The 22726-nt window shown below is 31.0% G+C and overlaps 1 protein-coding gene across 1 annotated transcript; it reads left to right on the forward strand.

The window, feature by feature from the left end:
* Positions 1–16: 16 nt before the first annotated feature.
* LOC143042710 (sorting nexin-7-like) lies at positions 17–21659 on the forward strand. Its single transcript, XM_076215146.1, has 11 exons — positions 17–162; positions 4393–4584; positions 5320–5430; positions 6044–6205; positions 8064–8259; positions 10309–10439; positions 10715–10783; positions 11837–11923; positions 15958–16062; positions 16393–16545; positions 17256–21659. The coding sequence occupies exons 1-11, from the start codon at positions 37–39 to the stop codon at positions 17358–17360; spliced, it is 1437 nt and encodes a 478-aa protein (XP_076071261.1). The 5' UTR covers positions 17–36; the 3' UTR covers positions 17361–21659.
* The last annotated feature ends 1067 nt before the right edge of the window (positions 21660–22726 follow it).

The raw sequence follows: 22726 nt of genomic DNA on the forward strand, positions 1-22726 counted from the left end.
GCATATTTATAATATCGTAAGAGATATTAGAAAAATATGGCAGATACAGGCTACAGTTCAGGCTCTAAAGATGGAGAAAACGACTCTCCTACAAAATCAGAAGAAAAAAGAGCTTTTAAAGACCCTTTGATCAGTGGTCTAGATATCACAGATGATGCAGATGTTTGTTACTTCTCTGGCTTTACCATTTTCATCAAACATAATTTATGTTAATAAATGATGGGCGGATATTTACCAACTAAAGATGTTTACTCTAGCTTTATGTGTTAATAAATTATACCAAAATTGAAAATATACAAGAATTAAAGTTTGACATGGACAAAATATAGTTGTCACTGTCTGAATTTGTATCTATTTTAACTTATGTCAGTTATGATTCTCGAAAGTAATTATAGTTTCTAAATTTGGGAAGCAAGTTAATTCATGCCATACACCTTATCGCTATTTGTTCGCTATTACTGGATATCACATAGGTTCTCGTAAAATTTTGACGTCATAAAACAAAATAACTGACGCCACAATGGAAAAGTGATTGTTGTATGCGTCAAAAGTTCAAGTAGCCGGGTCACCTGGGATAATGGATAAGGTGTATTGAAATTGCAAACTCATACCACATCAACTTGTACCACTATTTGAGGTAAACTCGTACCACTGCGAAGTCGTACCATTTAGAACTTGTACCACTGCAAACTGGTACCATTAAAGACATATACAATACACCTTATCGCTAATCCCGGCTGACCTGGCCGCTTGAACTTTTGACGCATACAACAATCACTTTTTTTATTGTGGCGTCAGATATTTTGTATTATGACGTCAAAATTTTACGGGAACCTGTGTGATATCCAGTAATGGCGGACAAATAGCGATAAGGTGTATATACAAATGTTTTAATACTTTTATAAAAAAGAATTGGGGTCTCACTAATTAGCGACAAGAAGCGACAAGAAGAATAATTTTAGTGTCAAGAAGCAACAAGAAGAATAAGTTTAGCGACAAGAAGCTATTTAGCAACAAGAAAACATTTTGTTTTTATTAAATATAAAAAAAATATGCATTTAGTCATTTTTGATATACGGGCAGAAATAAATTGATAATTTTAATTATTATGTTGATAGATGAAGAAATTAAATATTTGTAAGAGCAAAGGAAATGCACACACTATACAATGAAAATAAAAACAGATTTTTCACCATTCCTTTGAAGGATTTATTGAAACAAAAACATAAAATATTATTTCCTTTCTAACTGTATGATTAATTTTTCCTGATAGGACAAACGTTAGCTGTGGCTTCACCCTTAGGTAATACACAATGTAGAACATCAAATGAGATTTAGGAGGCGCATGTCCCTTGTTTTATTGCTACAATAACATCCAATTAACACCTTCAACTTTGTAAACGAGTCAGACTATACAATTACACGTGCCAGAATATACAATCATTGTAAATAGTGAACACCTGTTGAAAACTCAAGATTGTCATCAATTTCCTTTAATCTTCAATCAATATGCATAAACATGATAAATATCGTTAAATGAGGCAATACACTAAATAAAATGATGAAAAATATTCACATTTTAATTTTGTTTTCCTCTTGTTTGATTTCAGTTCTTTGTACATTTAGATATTTCTTGTTTCAGTCATTATAATATGTCAGAAAAACTCTTTATTGGATGCTCAAAATATAACCAAAAAAATTAACTGATTAAAAATAAACATGTATTTCACAATTTGTGTATGTATTTTCGGGACAATGATGCACAAATAATGCATTTTGCAAGTTTATTATTTATTGTACAAAGATAGTTTTGAAAACAAATTATAAGACAAATATATTATTGTTCTAAAACACAAGTAAAAGTATTACCATAATACAACAGGGTAAACGTAATACTTGCTGTTATACATGTCGGACTCTAAAGTGCGATGGTCACGCTATTTATAAAGTCCTACATACATAATAAAATATCATGTAAATAAATGTAGCAACTGAATTAGATCTAAGTTCATGATTTTTTTTTTCTATCAATATTAACTTTCCTGTCGTTAAAATTGTTTTCTTTTGCATATTCTTTTAATATTTATTTGAAATAAGTTATTTTAATAATAAAAAAAAATGTTTTCTTGTCGCTAATATTATTCTTCTTGTCACTTCTTGACGTTTCTTGTCGCTAATTAGTGAGACCGAAGAATTGAAATCTTTATAAGAAGTAGTTTACCGTGGTACAAGTTTGTTTTTAGTGGTACAAATTGACATAGGTACGAGTTTGCAATCGTACGAGATACTGTGAAAGTACTTTTATTCGTGGGGTACCAATTTTCGTGATTTCGTGGATGACTTTATCCATGAATTTAAGTGTCCAACGAAATAAAACAACCATTGTCCAAATCAAGACATGGAAAAATCCCCATCGGAAGGTTTGACCACTGATATGATCTAGAGAATATATTGATTAACGCCAAATCTGAGAATACTATAATAGCAGTCACACAACTACAAGCGTATGCAGGATTATACCCATTTAATCTTTAATAACCTAAACTGTACAACTTTTGATCCTTTAATTATCATAAAAAATATTTTTGATCGATGAAAGTCAGATTTCCAGTATTGATATGCTAGTATGATAAAGTGCTCATTTTATATCCTCATAGTTCTCGTATATATGGAAAATAATAATTTCATGCTGGGCTTGATTTTGATAAGAATTATTTGACAATTCAAGATACGTTTAAAGCATTTGTTTATGTAACAATTTTCAATAAGTGACATGTTTATGGCCTAATAACACCTTTGATGGTCTTTAATCTGTTAATCACTTTATCATGGGTTAATAAGTGTTATCACTATGATTTACACGGGTCAATGTTTACTTTGCAATTTCCTTCAATCCAGACTATTTGTAACCTTCGTTTCTAAAAGCTTTAATTTTGCAATTTTTTTTAGAAAACTAAAATCCACGAATTTAAAAACCCACGAACATGTAAATATTGCTCAATCCACGAAAATTGATACCCACGAATTAAAGTACTTTCACAGTAACTATAATTCCTAAATTTGTATCTGACTGTTAGACTTATGTCAGTTATGATTCTTATAAGTTATAGTTAAGTTATGTTGAAGAAATATAACTTACATGTATACAGGTTTGAGCACTAATCTCTTAATAATTTGAAATGAAAATAAAGTACCTTAGTCATTTTGGGGTCTTTCATAAATGAGCAATCTATGCAGTATTTGTTTTGCTCATTGTTTAACACGATACAGTGACCTGTAGTAGTTAACTTCTATGTCATTTTTTCTCTGGTGGACGGCGGTTTTATAAGCAATTATACTACAGTGTTCCATTTAGGATTTCAAAAGGGCACTTTAGTGTGATGTTTTATATTTCAAAGGGCATGTCAAACATTGTCTTAAGTAAACTGCAGGAGTTTCAGCTAAGAATTTTGATGCTACATGAAAATCAACCTTACACCTGCTGTAAATGTTTATTAGCTGAGTGTTATAAACTTGTCATATATATGAAGACAGGTAAAATAATTGTATATATTTATCAAAATATTGTATGGCAATAATGGCATGGACTTACGAAAAAGGACAGGGCGTCAGAAAAAGGGCACAGGGTGGCACTTGGGGAAGGGCAGGCAGACCGCCCTATGAAAATGCCCTAGCTGGAACACTGTGCTACATTTATTTACTTAATATGACTGTTGACAACTATGGCTGTATTTAGGACATAGAATACATGTACGTATTTGAGCATAGCTGGACCTAGATATATTAATGTTACATGCATTATGTGATTCAGAATTTAATTTGGAAAAGTGGTTCTTACAGAATGTGCCCAATGTTGCCTTTATCTGTCAGTTTTTTTGGGGGTGACCATTGTGACTGTGTTTTAATAAACAGTTATTTTTCCACATCAAATAAGACAGCAACTCAATGAAACAAGAAAACCCCAATAAAACATCCAGACATTATATAGGTTTTAAATAAAAAGCAAGTGGCTTTAGTTTACAGTATATCAGGATTTTAACGGCTGTGTCTAAGGTATAAAAATATGGTAACTTTTGGTTTTCTGTGGCACACAAATTTTGAGAAAGATATTTTACATCCACAGCAAATGCTAACTCTATGAAAATAATACTCGAAAAGGATTGCAGCGCAATTTTTGTTCATTGTATAAAAAGGGCCATAACTCAGTTATATTTAAAATAAGGCAGTTGTATCTTGGTCCTTCATTATATACATTGCATTTGATATCATTTGAAGAAAATATTGAGTTTCCGCTCTAATTATTTGATTTTAGAATACATGTTTGCATTTTGCCAGTTTCCACTCTCTTCATGATATTACTGACTTAAATACAGTCTGTCTTTTGTTTTCCAGATGGAGAGTTTAAGTTTGGATGCATCAGGAAAGTCTGACCTCAGTATTTCCAGAAGTTCTAGTCTAATAGCCAATTTAAGTCATTTTGAAGATGCAGATGATGACACACACGACCTATTTGTTAATGTTGATGACCCAGAAAAGCATACTGGTACTATGGAATCCTATGTTACATTTAGAGTTAATGCTAAAGTAGGTGTAGAATTTTATCCAAAATCTCCTTTTGAACACAATGAAAATTTTTAGGGTAAAATAAATCTTCTTCAATATATCATCATTATTTTTACTGGCATGTTCATTAAATATCATCAATGTGTTCTTTATTCTTTGTTAGTATCTATAAACAGTGGAAATATAACCCAGGAATAATTCAAGATTTAATTTTTTTTCTGTTCCTGAATTATGCAAATTTACTAAACAAAAGAACTCCATTTACATTTTATGTAATAGTCTCTTCAGAGTTTTCAAGCAGGTCCACATTTAAATAATTGAAAATGAATATTTAAATGTGCAAGTGCACATTACCTGTATTGCATATTTTATCTTGCATTAGACCTTGATGAATGAACTATGCTTTAATAGCTGTTTACAGATTTCAAATGTAACAAGATGTCAACTTAAAAAAGACAGTTCTGTAAATGTTTTACAAAGTATAATCATCAGGTGTCTGGTGATATAGATTATTAACAATAATTGAGTATTGTGACATGTATATGTGGAATTCAAACAAGGTCAGTTATCAGCATGTAAGTAACTTCAATTTCTACATGACATATAAGATTAGTAAAATTTGTAAATTCTATTGATTAAGTTTACTTTTAAATTTCATGAGGGATTCAGAAGTTTAGATATACATGTATAAGGCCCAAAAATTTATCGATTTCAAAATATCTGTATAAAGTAAATTGGTTTATGTTTGATTTGCAGACAACTCGAAGTGAATATGATGACAGTGAATATTCAGTAAGAAGACGATATAATGACTTTTTATGGCTCAGGCAGAGACTGGAAGAAACATACCCAACACATTTAGTTCCTGTAAGTTTTTTGTCTGATTGTGTGAAGCTTCCTTTAATTTACTTATATAATGGCAATATACAATGTACTGTACCTAATGTTTAAGGCTCACTTGAAAATTATCTTTATTTACTGTAACGAGATGTAAAAAACAAATACAGAACTTTTCAAACTACATGCTAGAAATAAGAGTTTAAATGCATTTCTTTATTTGTTTATCAGAGTTATTGTATTGCAATTGACAAATTTATTTTTCAGACATTCTTTCTACACAGATAATTTCCTATCTAGTGTTTTAGCATTGACTAGTATGTAATGATTTTCAAAAGATAACTGTTTGAAGCAAAACTAGATGGATTTGTATACTATGGTACAAACACTTTTGAAAAAAATGAATATGGTTTGAATTGGTCAGCAGTGGTGTACATAATTGATTTGGATATTTCAGCCACTAGGATTTTGTTTTAAATTGATCAAATATTGCAGTCAAAAGGATTATGATTTACCTTGATGCACATTAATGATTTGGATATTTCAGCCACAAGGACATTATTTTAACTTAATGCACATTATTGATTTGAATATTGCAGCCACAAATTTTCATGGGTGTATATTATTGATTTTAATGTTTTAGCCACTTCCCGAGAAGCATAGTTTGAGAAGATTGGACCGTTTCAGCCCAGAATTTCTCAGAGTTAGACAGGCAGCATTACAGAAATTTCTTAAACGCATAGCAGACCATCCTGTTTTGTCCTTTGATAAGAGTTTTCAAGTATTTCTTACAGCAAAAGCATGGGTATGTTATGTGCAGTGTTTTCCCTAGGCTATTCATGCATTGCGGTACCACTACGCATAATATTTCGGCCGCCATGCGTTTATCATACCCACAATGCATCCCGCTATGTGTGAATTTTTTATTATCTTATAATATGAAGTGACAAGTGACAAAACTCGACAGGTGTTTCAAACTCACTGTACTGATAATTGATCATAATTAGATGCAACGCTCTGATTTTACAACCACGTTGATTAGATAGAACAACAATCAAGACTTCGATTACATAATAGAAATCTGGAGTTCAAATTGTTTTAATGATAAATATTATAGCCTGATACAGCTTCCAAATATCCTTCCATGAAAAATAAAAAGTAAACCTTTTGCAGTATAAATTTTACATTTTGAAATCATAAGTCTAACATTGAAATATTTATATAAATATAGTTTTAACAGAGAATACACATCATTCGGTTGAAACATGATGTAGCTTTGACCTCTGTAGCAGAGTTCAAAAAATTTATGGGTCACTGAATATTCACAATTCAGATCATTTTTGTTTTGATGTCAAAAATTATTTTATTTTTCAAACTGATCTTTCAAACTAGTTTTAATCCAGAAGAAAGTAAAAACATTACTTGACTATACCTAAAGTTGAATATCTATATCCAAATTAAATTAATTAAAGCTGTAATCCATGATCACAAATTAAATGCTTTGTTTACAATTGTTGAAAGCCATGTGCTTTTTGGCGGGAAAATTCAGGGAAACCCCTTAACAGGAAACAGTTCCATTTCATTGTAGTTTATAGACCGTAAGAATTTCATTTTGGAAATCATTTTGATTAACTGCTAAGATTTATTCATGAAAAATTAATCATTTCTTGGGGTGAAACAGATAATACTTTTTATTAAGATAATTTATATCTGTTTTTTTTTTTTTATTTTTTTTTCAATAGTATTACAAATATTAAAGTTAACCAGTCTGAAAATACTTGGTTAAATGGATTTTAATTCTGAAAAACTTGTGTGTTTTTAATTCCTTTATTATTTCCATCATAATCAGAAACAAACTATTTCATACATATATTATTGGCTTTTATATAAGAACATTCCAGACTATTAATATGTATGTACCTGTAGTAAAAACAAACCTGGTAGAGCCTTAAAAAAATTCTACAGGGCCCTTGAAAAAAATTTTTGGATCCATGCTGGCCTTGGGAGAAAATTTTAAGTATTGTTCCTGACTGTATTGCAGATTTATGTGAAGTTTTTAAACTGGCATGCACAATTCATTTCACTAGTGTAATAAAAAGAATTCTACAAAACAACGCCGCGCTCCGCGTTGCAAATTCACCTTAGACCCACCATGCATCAAGAATTTTCAAGGGAAGACACTGATGTGTATGATAAATGATCTTATAAATAGTATTTCCGAAATAAAAGAAAAAAAACCCACACCATTCACAAATTAAAGTAAAAGAGGGTCGAAAAATACCAGAAGGACATTCCAACTCATAAGTTTAGAAGCAAAAATTGACATTGCCATGGCTTAAAAAGAAAAAGGTATGAATTATAGAATGTATTATGCTTATAAAAACAACATGACTATAAAGTATTTATAACAGCATATTTGTTACCAGGGTGCTATTCTCAATTTTTGAGATACTGCTCAGTGCTGATTATCCAGCAGATCAAGTTTATTATGACTAGTTCATTCAACTTCATTGTGTTCTACATGTCCATATGAAAATAAGAAAAGAGTTAACAGATATTTTCCTTTCTCACTTAAATGAAATTACTGTTGCTTGATTTTCAATATGAATAATACATGTACATTTGTATATAGTAATTAACAAGCCCTGTATATTATGTTTCAGGAATTCCAAGCTTATAAGAAACAAGGAACCGGTTTATTAGGCAGAGTGACTGATTCATTACATAACATAAGTGCTTCATACATGAATAAGAATAGACCTCCAGAATTTGTTGTCATGTATGACTATATACATGCCTTGTCAGAAAAGATTAGCGTTATGGACAGGATATGTCAGAGGGTTTCAAAAGAACAAGCAGGTAACATTTATTGTTCAGATAACATTTTAACTTAGCTGGCCATTTCTGCCTGTCTTCATAAACCTTTTTCAAAGATATTCCCTCTGAAACTTTTTGGCCAAATGTTATCAAATCTTGACTTGAATATTTATTAGGGAATCTAGTTTGAAATAGATATGTGGATTTGATTCATCAAGAAAGATTGCCACCATTTGCTAAAAGTAAATAGGGCTAAAATGTGAATTTGAGCTCATATCTCAAAACTAAAGCAGTTTAGGCATAATTGAAGATGTTAAGGTAAATATCTCCTTTGAACTTCTTAGAAAAATATGGCAATCCATTTTAAAATCCCGAAAAAGTGTAGCCTATGAATAATCATGTTGTTTTATTATTGCCTTGAATCTGTTATAAAAGAGACTTTGCATAGTAAAAATTACCATATCAATAAGATCTACAGATTAAACAGGTCAACATTGCTGTAATGATCAAGTGACCCCTAATAGGAGTTATTGTCTTTGAATAATAATTTTTACTCTTTCATAGATGCCAACTATTACGATTTTTCCGTAGTTTTTCCGATTTTGCGATATAAACTACGCTATTACGGTCAAAGTCGAATAGTTACGGATTCCCAATCATCGACGTTCAATTTTGTAAAACGCGGATTTTTATCATTACTTTTCCGTCCAGGTCCAGTATTTAGGAAACGCCAATCTAATGCTTCCGGTTTCTCGGGAGTTATCAACCTATTGTTGGGTAACTAATTGACTTCCGAAGAGTCAAACTTGCATTTTATTAAGTAGCTTTTTCCCTTTCTCTACTTCTCCTTGACAAAACAAAAATGTTTGAGTCGAGAACATCTGAACAATTAATGAATGGAATACATACTACAGACAACATGTTAAATGACAAATTTTAGTGTACATACTTTGCAACCACTCGTCAGTAATTTTGATTGGTAAATGCACGTTTATAAATGATTACTGAAAACTTTTCAAAAATACGGAAAATTTGATAGTTTGTTACTGATTGTGTCAAAAGGGGGTTGGCATCTATGCTCTTTTCATATTCAAGATTTAATAAAATGTTTATTTTTCATTGTGTTTGTGAATTATAATATTCTTGCTTCTTTAAGATGTATTTGATATTGCATTTTACTGTGCGAACCTTAAAGGGGCACTAGCTGTCGAATTCATGATCACCGATTTGACTCAAATTCTCATATTTGATTCATAACAATGTAAAACATTTATTCAAACTATCAAAAGTCTAAAATAAACAGTTTACAGAGCATTGGGTCGATAATATGTAGGTTCGTTTCATGTGTAATTTAGTCCAGTCACCATCTAGTTAAGCGTGGAGTTGACCTAAGATTACCATATAAGCGATGTAAACATAAATAAAGATATATGAATAGATTAAGCCAACACGTGCAATTGATTTTTAAAGGTCTGTTTAATTTTATGTCATAGATTAAGAAAATATGTTTCTCATCGTTTTTACCAGTATAAGAATGATTTTATGTGGATCGAATCAGTTATCAAATGATTTACCCCTGTTTCACTTTCATTGTTGACATTCTTTTCCTATAAATAACGAGTACGCGTACAATGCATGCGTTGTAAATCTCTAGCTAGGGTTAAATTGAAGTTCACATGAATACGGATTTAATGAGGTGGAATTATTCACTTGCAAGTGAATAGTTAATTATCAATGTTGCTTAGCTTAATTTGACAAAATTGAACCATTTTGGCTGCTAAAAGCGAATTATTATTTCACTATTTCACTTTCACTAGTGATTGAACAAACAAAAAATGACTTTAGATTTTTTATATATCTCGTAGCTAGTGCCCATTTAAAACTATACTATAAATAACACTGTGATAGGAGTGAAAATATTCCTAAATTTCAGTGAATAAGATGAAAGAGTACTCAGTCTAGGATGAGTAATGAAGTTTAATGCTCTGTCTATAAAAACAGTAGGCATTAATATTGTATACTTAGTGGTCCATATTTTAATTTGCTGAAATTTTGAACATTGAATGATTTACTGAAATGATTTTTTTCCAGAGCATTTAATAGAATTAAGTGAATGGGGTCCAATATACACACTTTGGTCTAATTCTGAAGAAGAACTGGTTCCCTCTTTGCTTGCCATGTCAGACGCAGTAGACAAATGTTGTCAGTATATGAGGGAAGTGGTATGTATCAGCAGTTTATTTTTTTTTTAGCTTTTTCTTTTTAAATTTTCCCTTTCAATTTGCACAGAATTTTGGCCCAAATATTCCCCTTATTACTTTAAAACAGAACACAATGACCATTTTCTATTGATAAACTATTGACTCACATTTAAAGGAACCCTGAAACCAAGGACTTTTCCACAAATAGTGTAAATCAGCATTTACATTTTACATACACACTCTAGCATTGAATATACCATTATGATCATATCCTGTGTCAATATTATACATTTCAGATTGATGCAAATGATGATGATTTTGCCCAACCATTAAAAGAATATATATTATTTACAGATGCAATAAAGGTATTTATCTTATTAATCTGGTTAAATGTATTTATATTGTAACAGAATGATAACCTATTGAAAAGGACACCACTATTGAAAGAAACATCTATCCCACAAATGAAAAACGGAATAACCATACACTATAAAACCACTTTTTTATTATATATACAGCTCTTTGTATTTGGGTCAAGATACTCAATTCATTTTAGGTAGAAGACAACATTTTCTTTTCCTCTATTTCCCTGTCAATATCATAAACTTGGATATGTATGAGTGCTTGTTTTCGAAGTGGAACCATTTTCACAGATGTGGTTATTTTAAGTTTTTGTAGTAGGCAGTGAGATCTAACTTTTCACAAATTGGTGAAACCCAGTAAGACAATGCAAAAATAAAAAAGTATGAATAACTGTGGTGCTAGGAAAGGTCATTAGTAACATACCACACATATTTTTAAATGTGGAAAGGGGAGATCAAATTAACTAATTTCTAAATAAGATCATTAGTCTTCTTAATGCAATAAACGTATTTACACTTTTGGTATTTCATGTGTATTTAGCTGTATTTTACCTCCGAATGACCTTTGATGTTAAGCAACAATCACTTCTGAATTATGAAGTCAAATGTTATGAATTATCATGTCAAAGTTTATGGGAACCTGTGTGATTTTACGTAACGGTGGACAAATTTGCATACAAGTGTAAATACGTCTATTGTTTCATATTTTTCATGTAAGGGCCTTTTAGAGCCGACTATACAGTATGGGGTTTCTCATTGTAGAAGGTTTAATGGTTGCCTATACCCTTTACAAATGAAGAAAAAAATGAAGCATTCGCAAAAATTGTGTAAATGAGTTGAACTTAAAGCTCCTAGACAACCCTTCCATTCAAAACACTCCATTATAAGTATAATTCCACTCATGCCCTACCACTCAGTGATCATGACAGATAGTTTTATTCATGTTCTATTCCCACAACTATTAAATAAATAGTCAACAAAAAAATAATAAACAATACAAGAGGAAGTTGACTATTCTATAATGACTAGCTTTAACAATTTCTAGCTTTGTTTCAGGCTGTTTTACGAAGACGTGATGCTATACAAATGGAATTTGATGCTACTGTTGATGAGCTCAATAGAAAAAAAGATGAAAGGGAACAGGTATATAAAACCTTCAGTGCTATAACAGATTTCTAATAATGATTATAGCTGTTTAAACCAGGGCTTCCAAAACGGTCATATATTCCGGACATTTGTATAATGTCCGATAAAAGTCCGGCTGGGCAAAGCATGAAACGGTCATATACATTTTAGTTTTCATGGCCTTTTCGGTCATTTTAACATAATTCACGATCTTTTTGACCCAACCTTTTGCCTTTAACATCCACACATTTCCGGTCATAAAAGTGACATGATGATTAATTACTATCAAAACAACCCCTACTTCAATACTTTCTAATTTTAATCAAGGCTAATTAGTTGTTGGACAGCTGAAATCTACCTGTTCAGGTGACAGGTAAACTATTTTCAGTAACGGACATTGTATAAATTGATCGGTCTATTCACAATTATGTTCTTACATTTCAGCGGTTTGTAGCTCATTGATTTAGTCCAAAAGATTAAAATTATAAGAAATCAGTTTATCTACATGAGTTGATAAAAAATTTTTAAAAGGTTTAAATGAAAAATCATCAGAACTACGTTGAATAAACTAGAACATGTGTGCGCATGTGCAAAGGTGGGAAATTTAAATAAGCATCCTTTATTTCTTCAAAATGCTGAAATTATCATTGATAACTGTATCTAATCGTTCATTTCAAGTATTTTGTTGAAGAAATAACGTGGAAAGAGCTTCTTCACTCAGTCATGCTTTGTAAACGTATCGGATTTTACGTATCCGTTTATGGTCCATGTTTTACCATTGTCAAGTCAACATCCGGTTTTAGAAAAACATGATTTAAAAACGAAAATAAAGTTTTTGACATGTCATTTTGCACAAATAAAGAGTCTATGGCAGATATGAGCACGCTGATGTGCACACTTTGAATGATGCACTGCCAATTTAACAGTTTACATCCAAACATCAAATTCATATCAAAGTAAAGTTTAAAATCGTTTTTTAACCTAATCTCATTATCATTGGAATGGCCATCTGATTACCATAATTGCCTTTTGTGACTAAGTCTTAAGGGATTAAAATCGGGATCAGATATAAAATGTCCGGCTGGCTCAAATGTTTTTGGAAGCCCTGGTTTAAACATTTTTACATAGATTTTAGCACACTCTTTTAATCATTTTGCTTTATGAAAAATACTGACATTTCTCTTGATGTTACATTGCAAATGAAGAAAGGAATGAAGCATCATGCTGCATGCCCAAATATGTATCAATGTGTTGAACTACAAGCTCCCAGGTCACACTTTCATTCCAAATTATGACCGATTACACCATTGGAAAACAGAAAAAAAGTTGCTATTTGTTTTTCAAAGGGGGAGACAATTGAGAGAACAAATAATAAATTTGGTTTTTGTTGACACAATATGTATCAGAAAGACAAAAGTTGTTGGTTAATGTCTTTCATATTTTTTTAAGTAATATGTTTTGTTATAAATAAGACTGTTATATTCTTAATTGAGTAGGTTCATAATTTTCATGTCTGGGCCTTTTTACAGCCGATTACCTGGTATATATTATTGGTTTTTCTCATTGTTGAAGGCACTAACAGTTGCCTATAACTGCTTACATCCACTTAATTTGAACTTTGGTGGATAGCTGCCTCATTTGCAATCATACCACACCTCCTTATTTTTATGCCCCATTTATGGACATTATGTTTTTCTGGTCTGTGTGTCCATCTGTCCGTCCGTCAGTGTGTCCCTCTTCAGGTTAAAGTTTTGGTTAAATTTTTTGGTCAAGTTAGTTTTTTATGAAGTTGAAGTCCAATCAACTTGAAACTTAGTACACATGTACCTTATGATATGATCTTTCTAATTTTTATGCCAAATTAGAGATTTTCTTCCATTTTCACGGTTCACTGAACATAGAAAATGATAGTGTGGATGGGGCATCTGTGTACTGGGGACACATTCTTGTTATATATGTTCAAGAAATGTTTAATTAAAAGAATAATTTCTGTTGATTTGTGATTATATTTGTTTGTTAAATGACTATATGTATAAAACATAAATATGGAACGTAATCTACCTTTCATGATTGTCATTTATATCTGTCTTGGAAATTTTCTGCTACTGATGTCTACAAAAAAGGTAGGAATTGTTTCCCCTTATATATTATAGGCCTAAAAACTATTTTGGTTTTTGTCGAGCCTGCAACTTTTGTTGCAGAAAGCTCGACATAGGGATAGTGATCCGGCGGCGGCGGCTACGGCGGCGGCGTTAGCTCACTTCTTAAAAGCTTTATATTTTAGAAGGTGGAAGACCTGGATGCTCCATACTTTGTATATAGATGCTTAATGTTACGAAGTTTCCGTCAGTCACATGTCCAATGTCCTTGACCTCATTTTCATGGTTCAGTAACCACTTGAAAAAAAAGTTCAATTTTTTTGTAATGTTGAATTCTCTCTTATTATAAGTAATAGGATAACTATATTTGATATGTGCGTACCTTGCAAGGTCCTCGTGTCTGTCAGACAGTTTTCACTTGACCTCGACCTCATTTCATGGATCAGTGAACAAGGTTAAGTTTTGGTGGTCAAGTCCATATCTCAGATACTATAAGCAATAGGGCTAGTATATTCGGTGTATGGAAGGACTATAAGGTGTACATGTCCAACTGGCAGGTGTCATCTGACCTTGACCTCATTTTCATGGTTCAGTGGTTATAGTTAAATTTTTGTGTTTTGGTCTGTTTTTCTCATACCATATGCAATAGGTCTACTATATTTGTTGTATGGAATGGTTGTTAAGTGTACATGTCTAGTGGGCAGATGTCATGTGACCTTGACCTCATTTTCATGGTTCAGTGGTCAAAGTTAAGTTTTTGAGTTTTGGTCTTTTTATCTAATGCTATATGCCATAGGTCAACTATATTTGGTGTATGGAAATATTTTATGATCTTTATGTCAGTCGAGCAGGTTTTATTTAACCGTGACCTCATTTTCACGGTTCATTGCACAGTGTTAAGTTTTTGTGTTTTGGTCTATTTTTCTTAAACTATAAGTAATGTGTCAACTGCATATGTTGTATAGAAGCATTGTTAGCTGTACCTGTCTGCCTGGCATGGTTCATCTGACCTGGACCTCTTTTTCAAGGTTCATTGGTCTTTGTTTAGTTATCTTGGTTAATGTTAAGTTTATGTGACAGTTGTAATAAAGCTTAGCTTTATACTTAGGACTATCAACATAATATCAATGATTAGTATAGGAGGCGAGACATTTCAGCGTGTGCACTCTTGTTAAAAATCATATGTTATAATGGTTAACCCAAGGTCATGCTTACCATTGATTTGAGGTAAGAGGCTTTAATTTATGTATTATGGGACAAACTTCTGGTTTTATTTTTTTGGTTTATGGGTATACGCCCAGGTTGGAAGAAGGAAGTATATACAAGTCTAGAAGAATGAACCTTGAAACCAGGAATTATTTGAAAATGTAAGGTGATTATTTAGAGCTTGGCCCAGAAACAGAATCCTTCATTCATTTATGAATCTACCTTCAGAACTACTTTTTATTCGACTGTAAAAAAAAATTTGGGATTGTATAATGGTATGATATCGTCATCTGCGTCGTCGTCTTTGTCGTCCAAAGACACATTTGATTTCCAGACAATAACTTTGTTTTAAGTGCATGCATCTCTATGATTTTTTTAAAAAAAGGTTCAATACCACTGAAGGATGGTTGGGATTGATTTTGGGCATGATGGTCCAAACCGTTTAGGAATTAAGGGCCCAAAGGGGGCCCTAAGCAAGCTTTTTTTCTAGTTTCAGGATAATAACTTGTGTATAAGTATTTCGATTTATTCTGAAATTGTACCACAATGGTAAAAACCACAAGTAGAAGTTTGGGATTCATTTAAGGGGTTATGGGGCCAACAGTTTAGGAATTAAGGGCCAACTGCAATACACAAGAAAAAATTCAAAGATTTTATTGTATTGCCTGATATGATACACTACATGCATCATATTGATTAATTGTGTTTGTTCCCTTGTTTTATTAAGGTTTTTTTTATTCATTGCAGTTAAAGATCTCTGATCAGACTTATTCTATTGGTGCATTCCTTGGCAAAGATCCAGAAGATGTCAAACAACAGAAACAAGAAAAATTAGAACATAATATAGAGGAGGTACACATTTTTTTTCAAACTTGGTACATGTAGTGAAAATACTCCATTAATTTTTATTTTATTGCATTTGCACAATATTGTATTATACATACAATAGTAGTAAAGAGGCTCTCAAGATAAAATAACAAAGAATAGTATATGTAATTGTGTGCTTTCAAAGGAAGATTTAGATCTCAAATAAAAGCTGAGATTTTGGGGAGATGAAATTGAGTAGTAACAGTAACTAACTTAGCTGAGTAATATATTTCATCAGATAAAATTGTCCTTGTATTAAGGTTATCTGACATTAGTTTGGTTACTGATTCAAAGGTGTTCTATTTTATTTTACAGCTGACGAAGCAAATGGAAGAATTAAATGATAAAACAGTATGTGCAGACACTGATCTCAGGGCAGATATGGAAAGATGGCATAAAAATAAACAAAAAGATCTCAAGGAATTATTTATGTCTCAAGCTGATAGACAAATTAAATATTATGAAAAGGTAAAAGCGTTCTTTCTTTTTTCATTGTCCAATTTAAAAGTGATGAACTGGTATAGACATTTGTAGCATCAATCAATATACCTAAATGTTTGTCTTCCCTTGGGTCACACTGATTGTCTTCCCTTGGGTCACACTGATGCAAACATACTTATTGCAGAGGACAAAATATTTAAAATCATCTTGTTATTATCAAATCCATATTATACATTGTATTCTTGTACTGTATTGTTTATATAACTGAATTATGATTGTATCTTTGTCATTGCCCCCTGGTGTACCTTAATTGAAATAAACATGTACAGTGACTTATAGTTGTAAATTTCTGTGTCATTTGGTCTCATTGGCAATCATACAACATCTTTTTTTTTTATTCTGTTCCGTTGCATTTGGTTTAAAGTGGTGTTTGAATTGTATCTGTTAGCTATTCCAACTTTTTACTTAATCTATTGGAATTTAAACATTGATTTAGAATTCAAGGAGAAACTGAGGATCACTTGATAAATACAAACAAATAAAAACTTTAGACATATTTCTTTGATGGATCACAAAAGGCATCTGTAATCAGTAATTTATGTTAAGTTGTTAAATAATACAATATCTTAAGTTTATCATGAAGCAATTATTTTGATCAGTGAAGCAGAAACTATTTTACCATAAATTATTTCTTTTGTAGAATAAGTCGTATAAAATATCTTTATTTGTTATTTTAGTGTTTAAAATCATGGGAAGGTGCAATAAGGAAAATACAAGCAAAAGATTTAGAATATATAACTACAGAAGTTCCAGAAGAGCCGACAGAACCTGATTCCTCCTAGTCACAGTATCTAGTCAAGCCATTGTACATGTTATTCATTTCAAGACTTGTGATATAAAACATTACTCAGAAACCATTGTTGATATGAAGTACAATCAAATGAAACCTATCTAGGTGACCATGTTTATAGCATTTATTCATTCAGCCACATCTGTTGTTTTGTTACGCACCTTATTTATGTCTTTATCAAAGCTTTGTTAAACTCAGTCAGAATGCACATCAATTACTGCCAATTTGGAAGTGAAAAGATGAGCCTTACCTGCATTTCTGCAAAAATATGAAAGTTATTTTAGAATTGATTCAAAATCATGTTATATGGATTAAAGGATCAAGTTTTATTTATAGGATTCATCGTTCTTTTCAGTCACATTTTTAATATAATCAAATTCAATTATATCTGAATAACACTAATGTTTCAATATCACTCTTTGTTGCTCTGATAAAGAGTGAACATATAAACACATACAAGGGTCATAATCGATATATGACACTAAAACATCTAGTGATGATCTTAGGAGGAAGTTATAACTAAACTTAAAAATAGTATGTGTCATACAAAATTGAATTGGATACATAATTCATTGATTAGAAATTCTCACTTAAAAATTTTATACAGTTTCAAACTTTAAGATATTTTTTTCTACAAGAGGCCTTAACTTATTATTTATGATACAAAGCCAGCGATATTTATAAAGTTCCACTTCAGATTTTGTTAGTATTCCTCTGTAGGATGGAGAGTTTATTTCAATTGTAAAAAGGCAATTAGAAATCAAAACAATATATTATGTAAATTTCTTTGATATTTGCAAACATGGAAGCCAACTGATTGCGTCAGTGGTTAGGGTGTCCATTTCTGTTTTACATATGGTTAATTGAAGCAGAAAATACCCTTTTGTATGTCATGGTGAATTCAAGGGCATTTGAAAGATACACAATACTCAAAATAAATACATTATATTGTATTGATGTAATTCTATGTGTTTTATTGGAATTAATTATAATGCATTGATACTATATTTATTGCCGTAAAGTATGGACTTTTCTGCTGCGTTGGAAGTTAAAGCTGTAAATCAAGTGACAAATTTCAGTATACCGTAGAAGTCTAATTTTAAATTGTCAAAAGTTGTATGATTATTTCTTGAAGGTTTTAGAGGAATAGTTTATTTGTTAGTGATAATTACTTTTGTGGTTCACAAAATGTAATATTTATAAGTTATTTTACTTTTAACACAAAATTAAGTGAATAGCTCTGAACCTCATTGTTTTTGTATTGTAAAAGAGATACATTAAATCTCAAAAATATGACCCATGAATAGAAAATTAAATGCTAATTGAAATTCTCTATATCATGTGTTATAAAAACAGTTTAAACTAAGCCATGACATTTTCTAGTCTACAAATATCATGCACATTACATCCATTTTCATGTAAATGTTACTGTCATATGTGTTGCTATATCTAAATGTTAGGAATATGTGTGTACATGTAAGAATAATATCAAAGCTACTAGGTTGTGTTGTCATTAGAAACTATTGTTATTGTATTCACATATCATACATATTTATACTTTTATAGTGAAATGTTAAAAATGCACATTTATTTGTGTTATTCTTGTTTTAAGTACCCATGTGTTATGCTAGGAAGCTGACATTTTTGTAAGTTAAACATAGCAATAAATTTTCCTCTTTTAGTTGTGTGAAGTCTGGCTTGCCTTTCTTTATGTGGTACTATTACCCAAATAAAATTCTGTTCAAATTGAAGACAATGATTTGATTGATACCTAAAGGGCACATTAAGTTAAATCTATATAGTTTCAATTCAAATAGAGTGTATGTAATAGTGGTTTTGATCTGTTTTACCTATTGCATCTGCAGTGCTGAGCCAGTTAAATGGTGTGATGCAGAAAACTATGTGTATTGCCTACATCCCTAGCATAAGTTTAGTTTCCAATTTTATACTGATACTTACATTGATAAGAGTTTTTGGGAAAAGATTGCATGAAATGCAATCAAAACCCTATGTTACTGACTTGATATCTAAATCTTCCAAGGCTTATCACTACCTTTTTGATACACAAAATGTAGTGCATTGATCACAACATTCTGTACATCCTATCCATGAACATTTTCAGTATTTTATTACTGTAATATATGCTCAGATATTCCAGTCACAAAACAATGCTAAACCTATCAAGAAAATAACATAGTTTGCAAGGTGCAGGAATCAAATATCTGTTCTAAAAATATAAATCATGTCATTATTAAAAAAATTGGAGTTATCTCCCATTGTCCAAAATTGTAGTTGAATCAACTACAATCAATGGTTTATTCAATGCAATATTAATTTATTTCACTTCCCACTGATAAATCAAAGCAATCTTTACCATTCAGTGCTAACTAGCACTTTGATTAATTTCTACTCTTGCAGTATTTGCTTAATCTAAGATCCTGCATATTCTTTAGCAACTTGATAAATGCCAGTTATCAGAAATTTGTAAATTTTCATTGGTTATACAGTATTTCAAATACAATGTATATATTAAGGGCAAAGTGCAATTCATTGTGTTACAGTTATAACTACATGTTTAGTCTTGATCATTATAAAAGTTTTGGGCAATGTTTGACACTGAATTTTGTTTTTTATGAATATTTTTATTATGTATATGGGACCAGTTGTTTAATTTTATTTATTTTGTCTGTTTATTTTGTCTGTTTATGTCTTGTCTTTTTTGTAATTTTAAGTTATTTGTTACGTTATTTAAGACAAAAGCTAGCATGAACACAAGATTCCAATATAGTATTTTTTATATTTTCAGTATGCTGAAATGTAACCAAACATGAATGCATACTTAACTATAACATCACTGAAAAACAAACCATGAACTATTTTGAAAACTCCAAAATATGGGAGATAACTCACAAGTATCAATTTGTTTACTTCTGCTCTACATTTTAAATTAAATGTTTAATGAGGTTGTAGGTTTGTTGAAAAAGGGTTGACAGGAATTTTTTACGAATATATGCATCTTTGTCCCAGCAAGTCCTTAAAGACAAAGTTATGATCTTATGAATGCTATTCCTCTATATGATAAATGGTGATATATTTTAAGATATACATACTTAAAATTATTATTCTGTTCATACATATGAGATATTCAATTGGTTAGTAAAAGAAATGTTGTAAAGTAGATATAAAATATTTTTCTTCAAAAACAAAACAAGACTCTCTTATCTGACAGTTGTCATACATTTTATGCATACCACTATACATATGCATAAAGGTTTTTGTAGATAAGTTGGCCAGTATGAATTGATTCTTTCATATGGAAGTTATTTAAGTAAAATGTAATTTAAGTACAGATATGTTACAAGGATAAGTTTCTAAAGTAAATGATTTATTTTTGGTTTGCTTAGTTTTAACTTGAACCCTCATCAGATATTTATGAACACATACTTTCATTTAAATCCTGCATATTTTTCACATGAACATTAATAATACTTGTATGAAAATAGGAAATGCCACTTTCCTCGTGTTGTGCCAGTGTCTGCCAAAATAAAAATTTAATTTTTATTTGTTTTTATTTCTTGCTCACAAATGTTTATATTATTTATTTAATACATGCTATAAGTAAATATAGGTGTTAACAAAAAACAATAAAATTTCTTAATACTTAATCAAAAACATGATAAAAAGTAGTTCACCTATGTTGTTTCCAAGCTACAGGTTGTTCATAAAAAAGACATATTTCATCAGAATTATGAATTGCAAAGGAATTATTATGTGAAAACTGAAAATGAAAATATGTATTTTGAAATAAAATGAGAGAAGATAATTCTTTTTGGACATTTAAAAAAAAATATGGTGTCACCAAATGTTTTCATTGCAACTTACCAAGAGATAAATATGTTGTACATTCCAAATTATCTTTGTTATCTCCCCTTATGAAGCAGAAATTTGAATTTCTGTGAATCAATAAATATGTAGACTATAAAGAGATTAAAAGTACCTGGTAGAAGTTTTCTAATATATATGAGGGGTTTTAAAAAAAAAGGCATAGGAGTTATCCTTATAGCAAGTCAATCCCCCATATAGTAGTCTATAAGGAACTTTTTTTTCACTTTTTCTTAAAAATTGGCGTAAAGCTTTTAAGTTAACTGCCAATTTAAATATTCTAGTGAGTTTGTTTGAAAAATTATATGTGAATCTTATTTGTACATGTAGTCAGAAAACAAGAACCTCCTGTAAACTTGTCACTGATGTTTGAGTCTGAATAAAATATTCAATAAAATGTCAGAATTTATTTTGATTTGTCTTAATTATATTGCCACAGCTAATGTAGCAAGAATTTGCCCATAGAACAAAATGAATTGTTCACACTAGACTATGGTAACTGTCATAAAATGTAACAAGAATTTGACTGTAGAACAAAATGTCCTGTTCAACTTTGACTACAGTTACTGTCATTGAATGAACCAGGAATTTATCCATAGAACACAATGCCCTGTTCACACTAGACTAAAGTAACAGTCATAAAATGTAACAAGAATTTGTCCATAGAATACCATGCCCTGTTCACACTAGACTATGGTAACTGTCATAAAATGTAACAAGAATTTATCCATAGAACACCATGCCCTGTTCAGACTAGACTATGGTAACTGTCATAAAATGTAACAAGAATTTGTCCATAGAACACCATGCCCTGTTCACACTAGACTACGGTAACTGTCATAAAATGAAACAAGACTTGTCCATAGAACACCATGCCCTGTTCACCCTAAACTTTGGTAACTGTCATAAAATAAAACAAGAATTTGTCCAAAGAACACCATGCCCTGTTCACAATAGACTATGGTAACTGTCATAAAATGTAACAAGAATTTGTCCATAGAACACCATGCCCTGTTCACAATAGACTACGGTAATTGTCATAAAATGAAACAAGACTTTGTCCATAGAACACCATGCCCTGTTCACACTAGAATATGGTAATTGTCATAAAATGAAACAAGACTTTGTTCATAGAACACCATGCCCTGTTCACACTAGACTATGGTAACTGTCATAAAATGAAACAAGACTTTGTCCATAGAACACCATGCCCTGTTCACAATAGACTACTGTAACTGTCATAAAATGTAATAAGAATTTGTCCAAAGAACACCATGCCCTGTTCTCAATAGACTATGGTAACTGTCATAAAATGTAACAAGGATTTGTCCATAGAACACCATGCCCTGTTCACACTAGACTATGGTAACTGTCATAAAATGTAACAGGAATTTGTCCATAGAACACAATGCCCTGTTCACACTAGAATATGGTAATTGTCATAAAATGTAACAAGACTTTGTCCATAGAACACCA

The sequence above is a fragment of the Mytilus galloprovincialis genome, chromosome 1 (genome assembly GCF_965363235.1).
Source record: "Mytilus galloprovincialis chromosome 1, xbMytGall1.hap1.1, whole genome shotgun sequence".
Lineage (NCBI taxonomy): Eukaryota > Metazoa > Mollusca > Bivalvia > Mytilida > Mytilidae > Mytilus > Mytilus galloprovincialis.

What these genes read in the sequence shown, in the direction of transcription:
- LOC143042710 (XM_076215146.1), top strand. Translation starts at nt 37, where the DNA reads ATGGCAGATACAGGCTACAGTTCAGGCTCTAAAGATGGAGAAAACGAC. An exon ending in GGTTTCAAAAGAACAAGCAG is followed by an intron (nt 8,260 to 10,308) that starts GTAACATTTATT and finishes ATTTTTTTCCAG; the next exon opens with AGCATTTAATAGAATTAAGT. An exon ending in TATTTACAGATGCAATAAAG is followed by an intron (nt 10,784 to 11,836) that starts GTATTTATCTTA and finishes GCTTTGTTTCAG; the next exon opens with GCTGTTTTACGAAGACGTGA.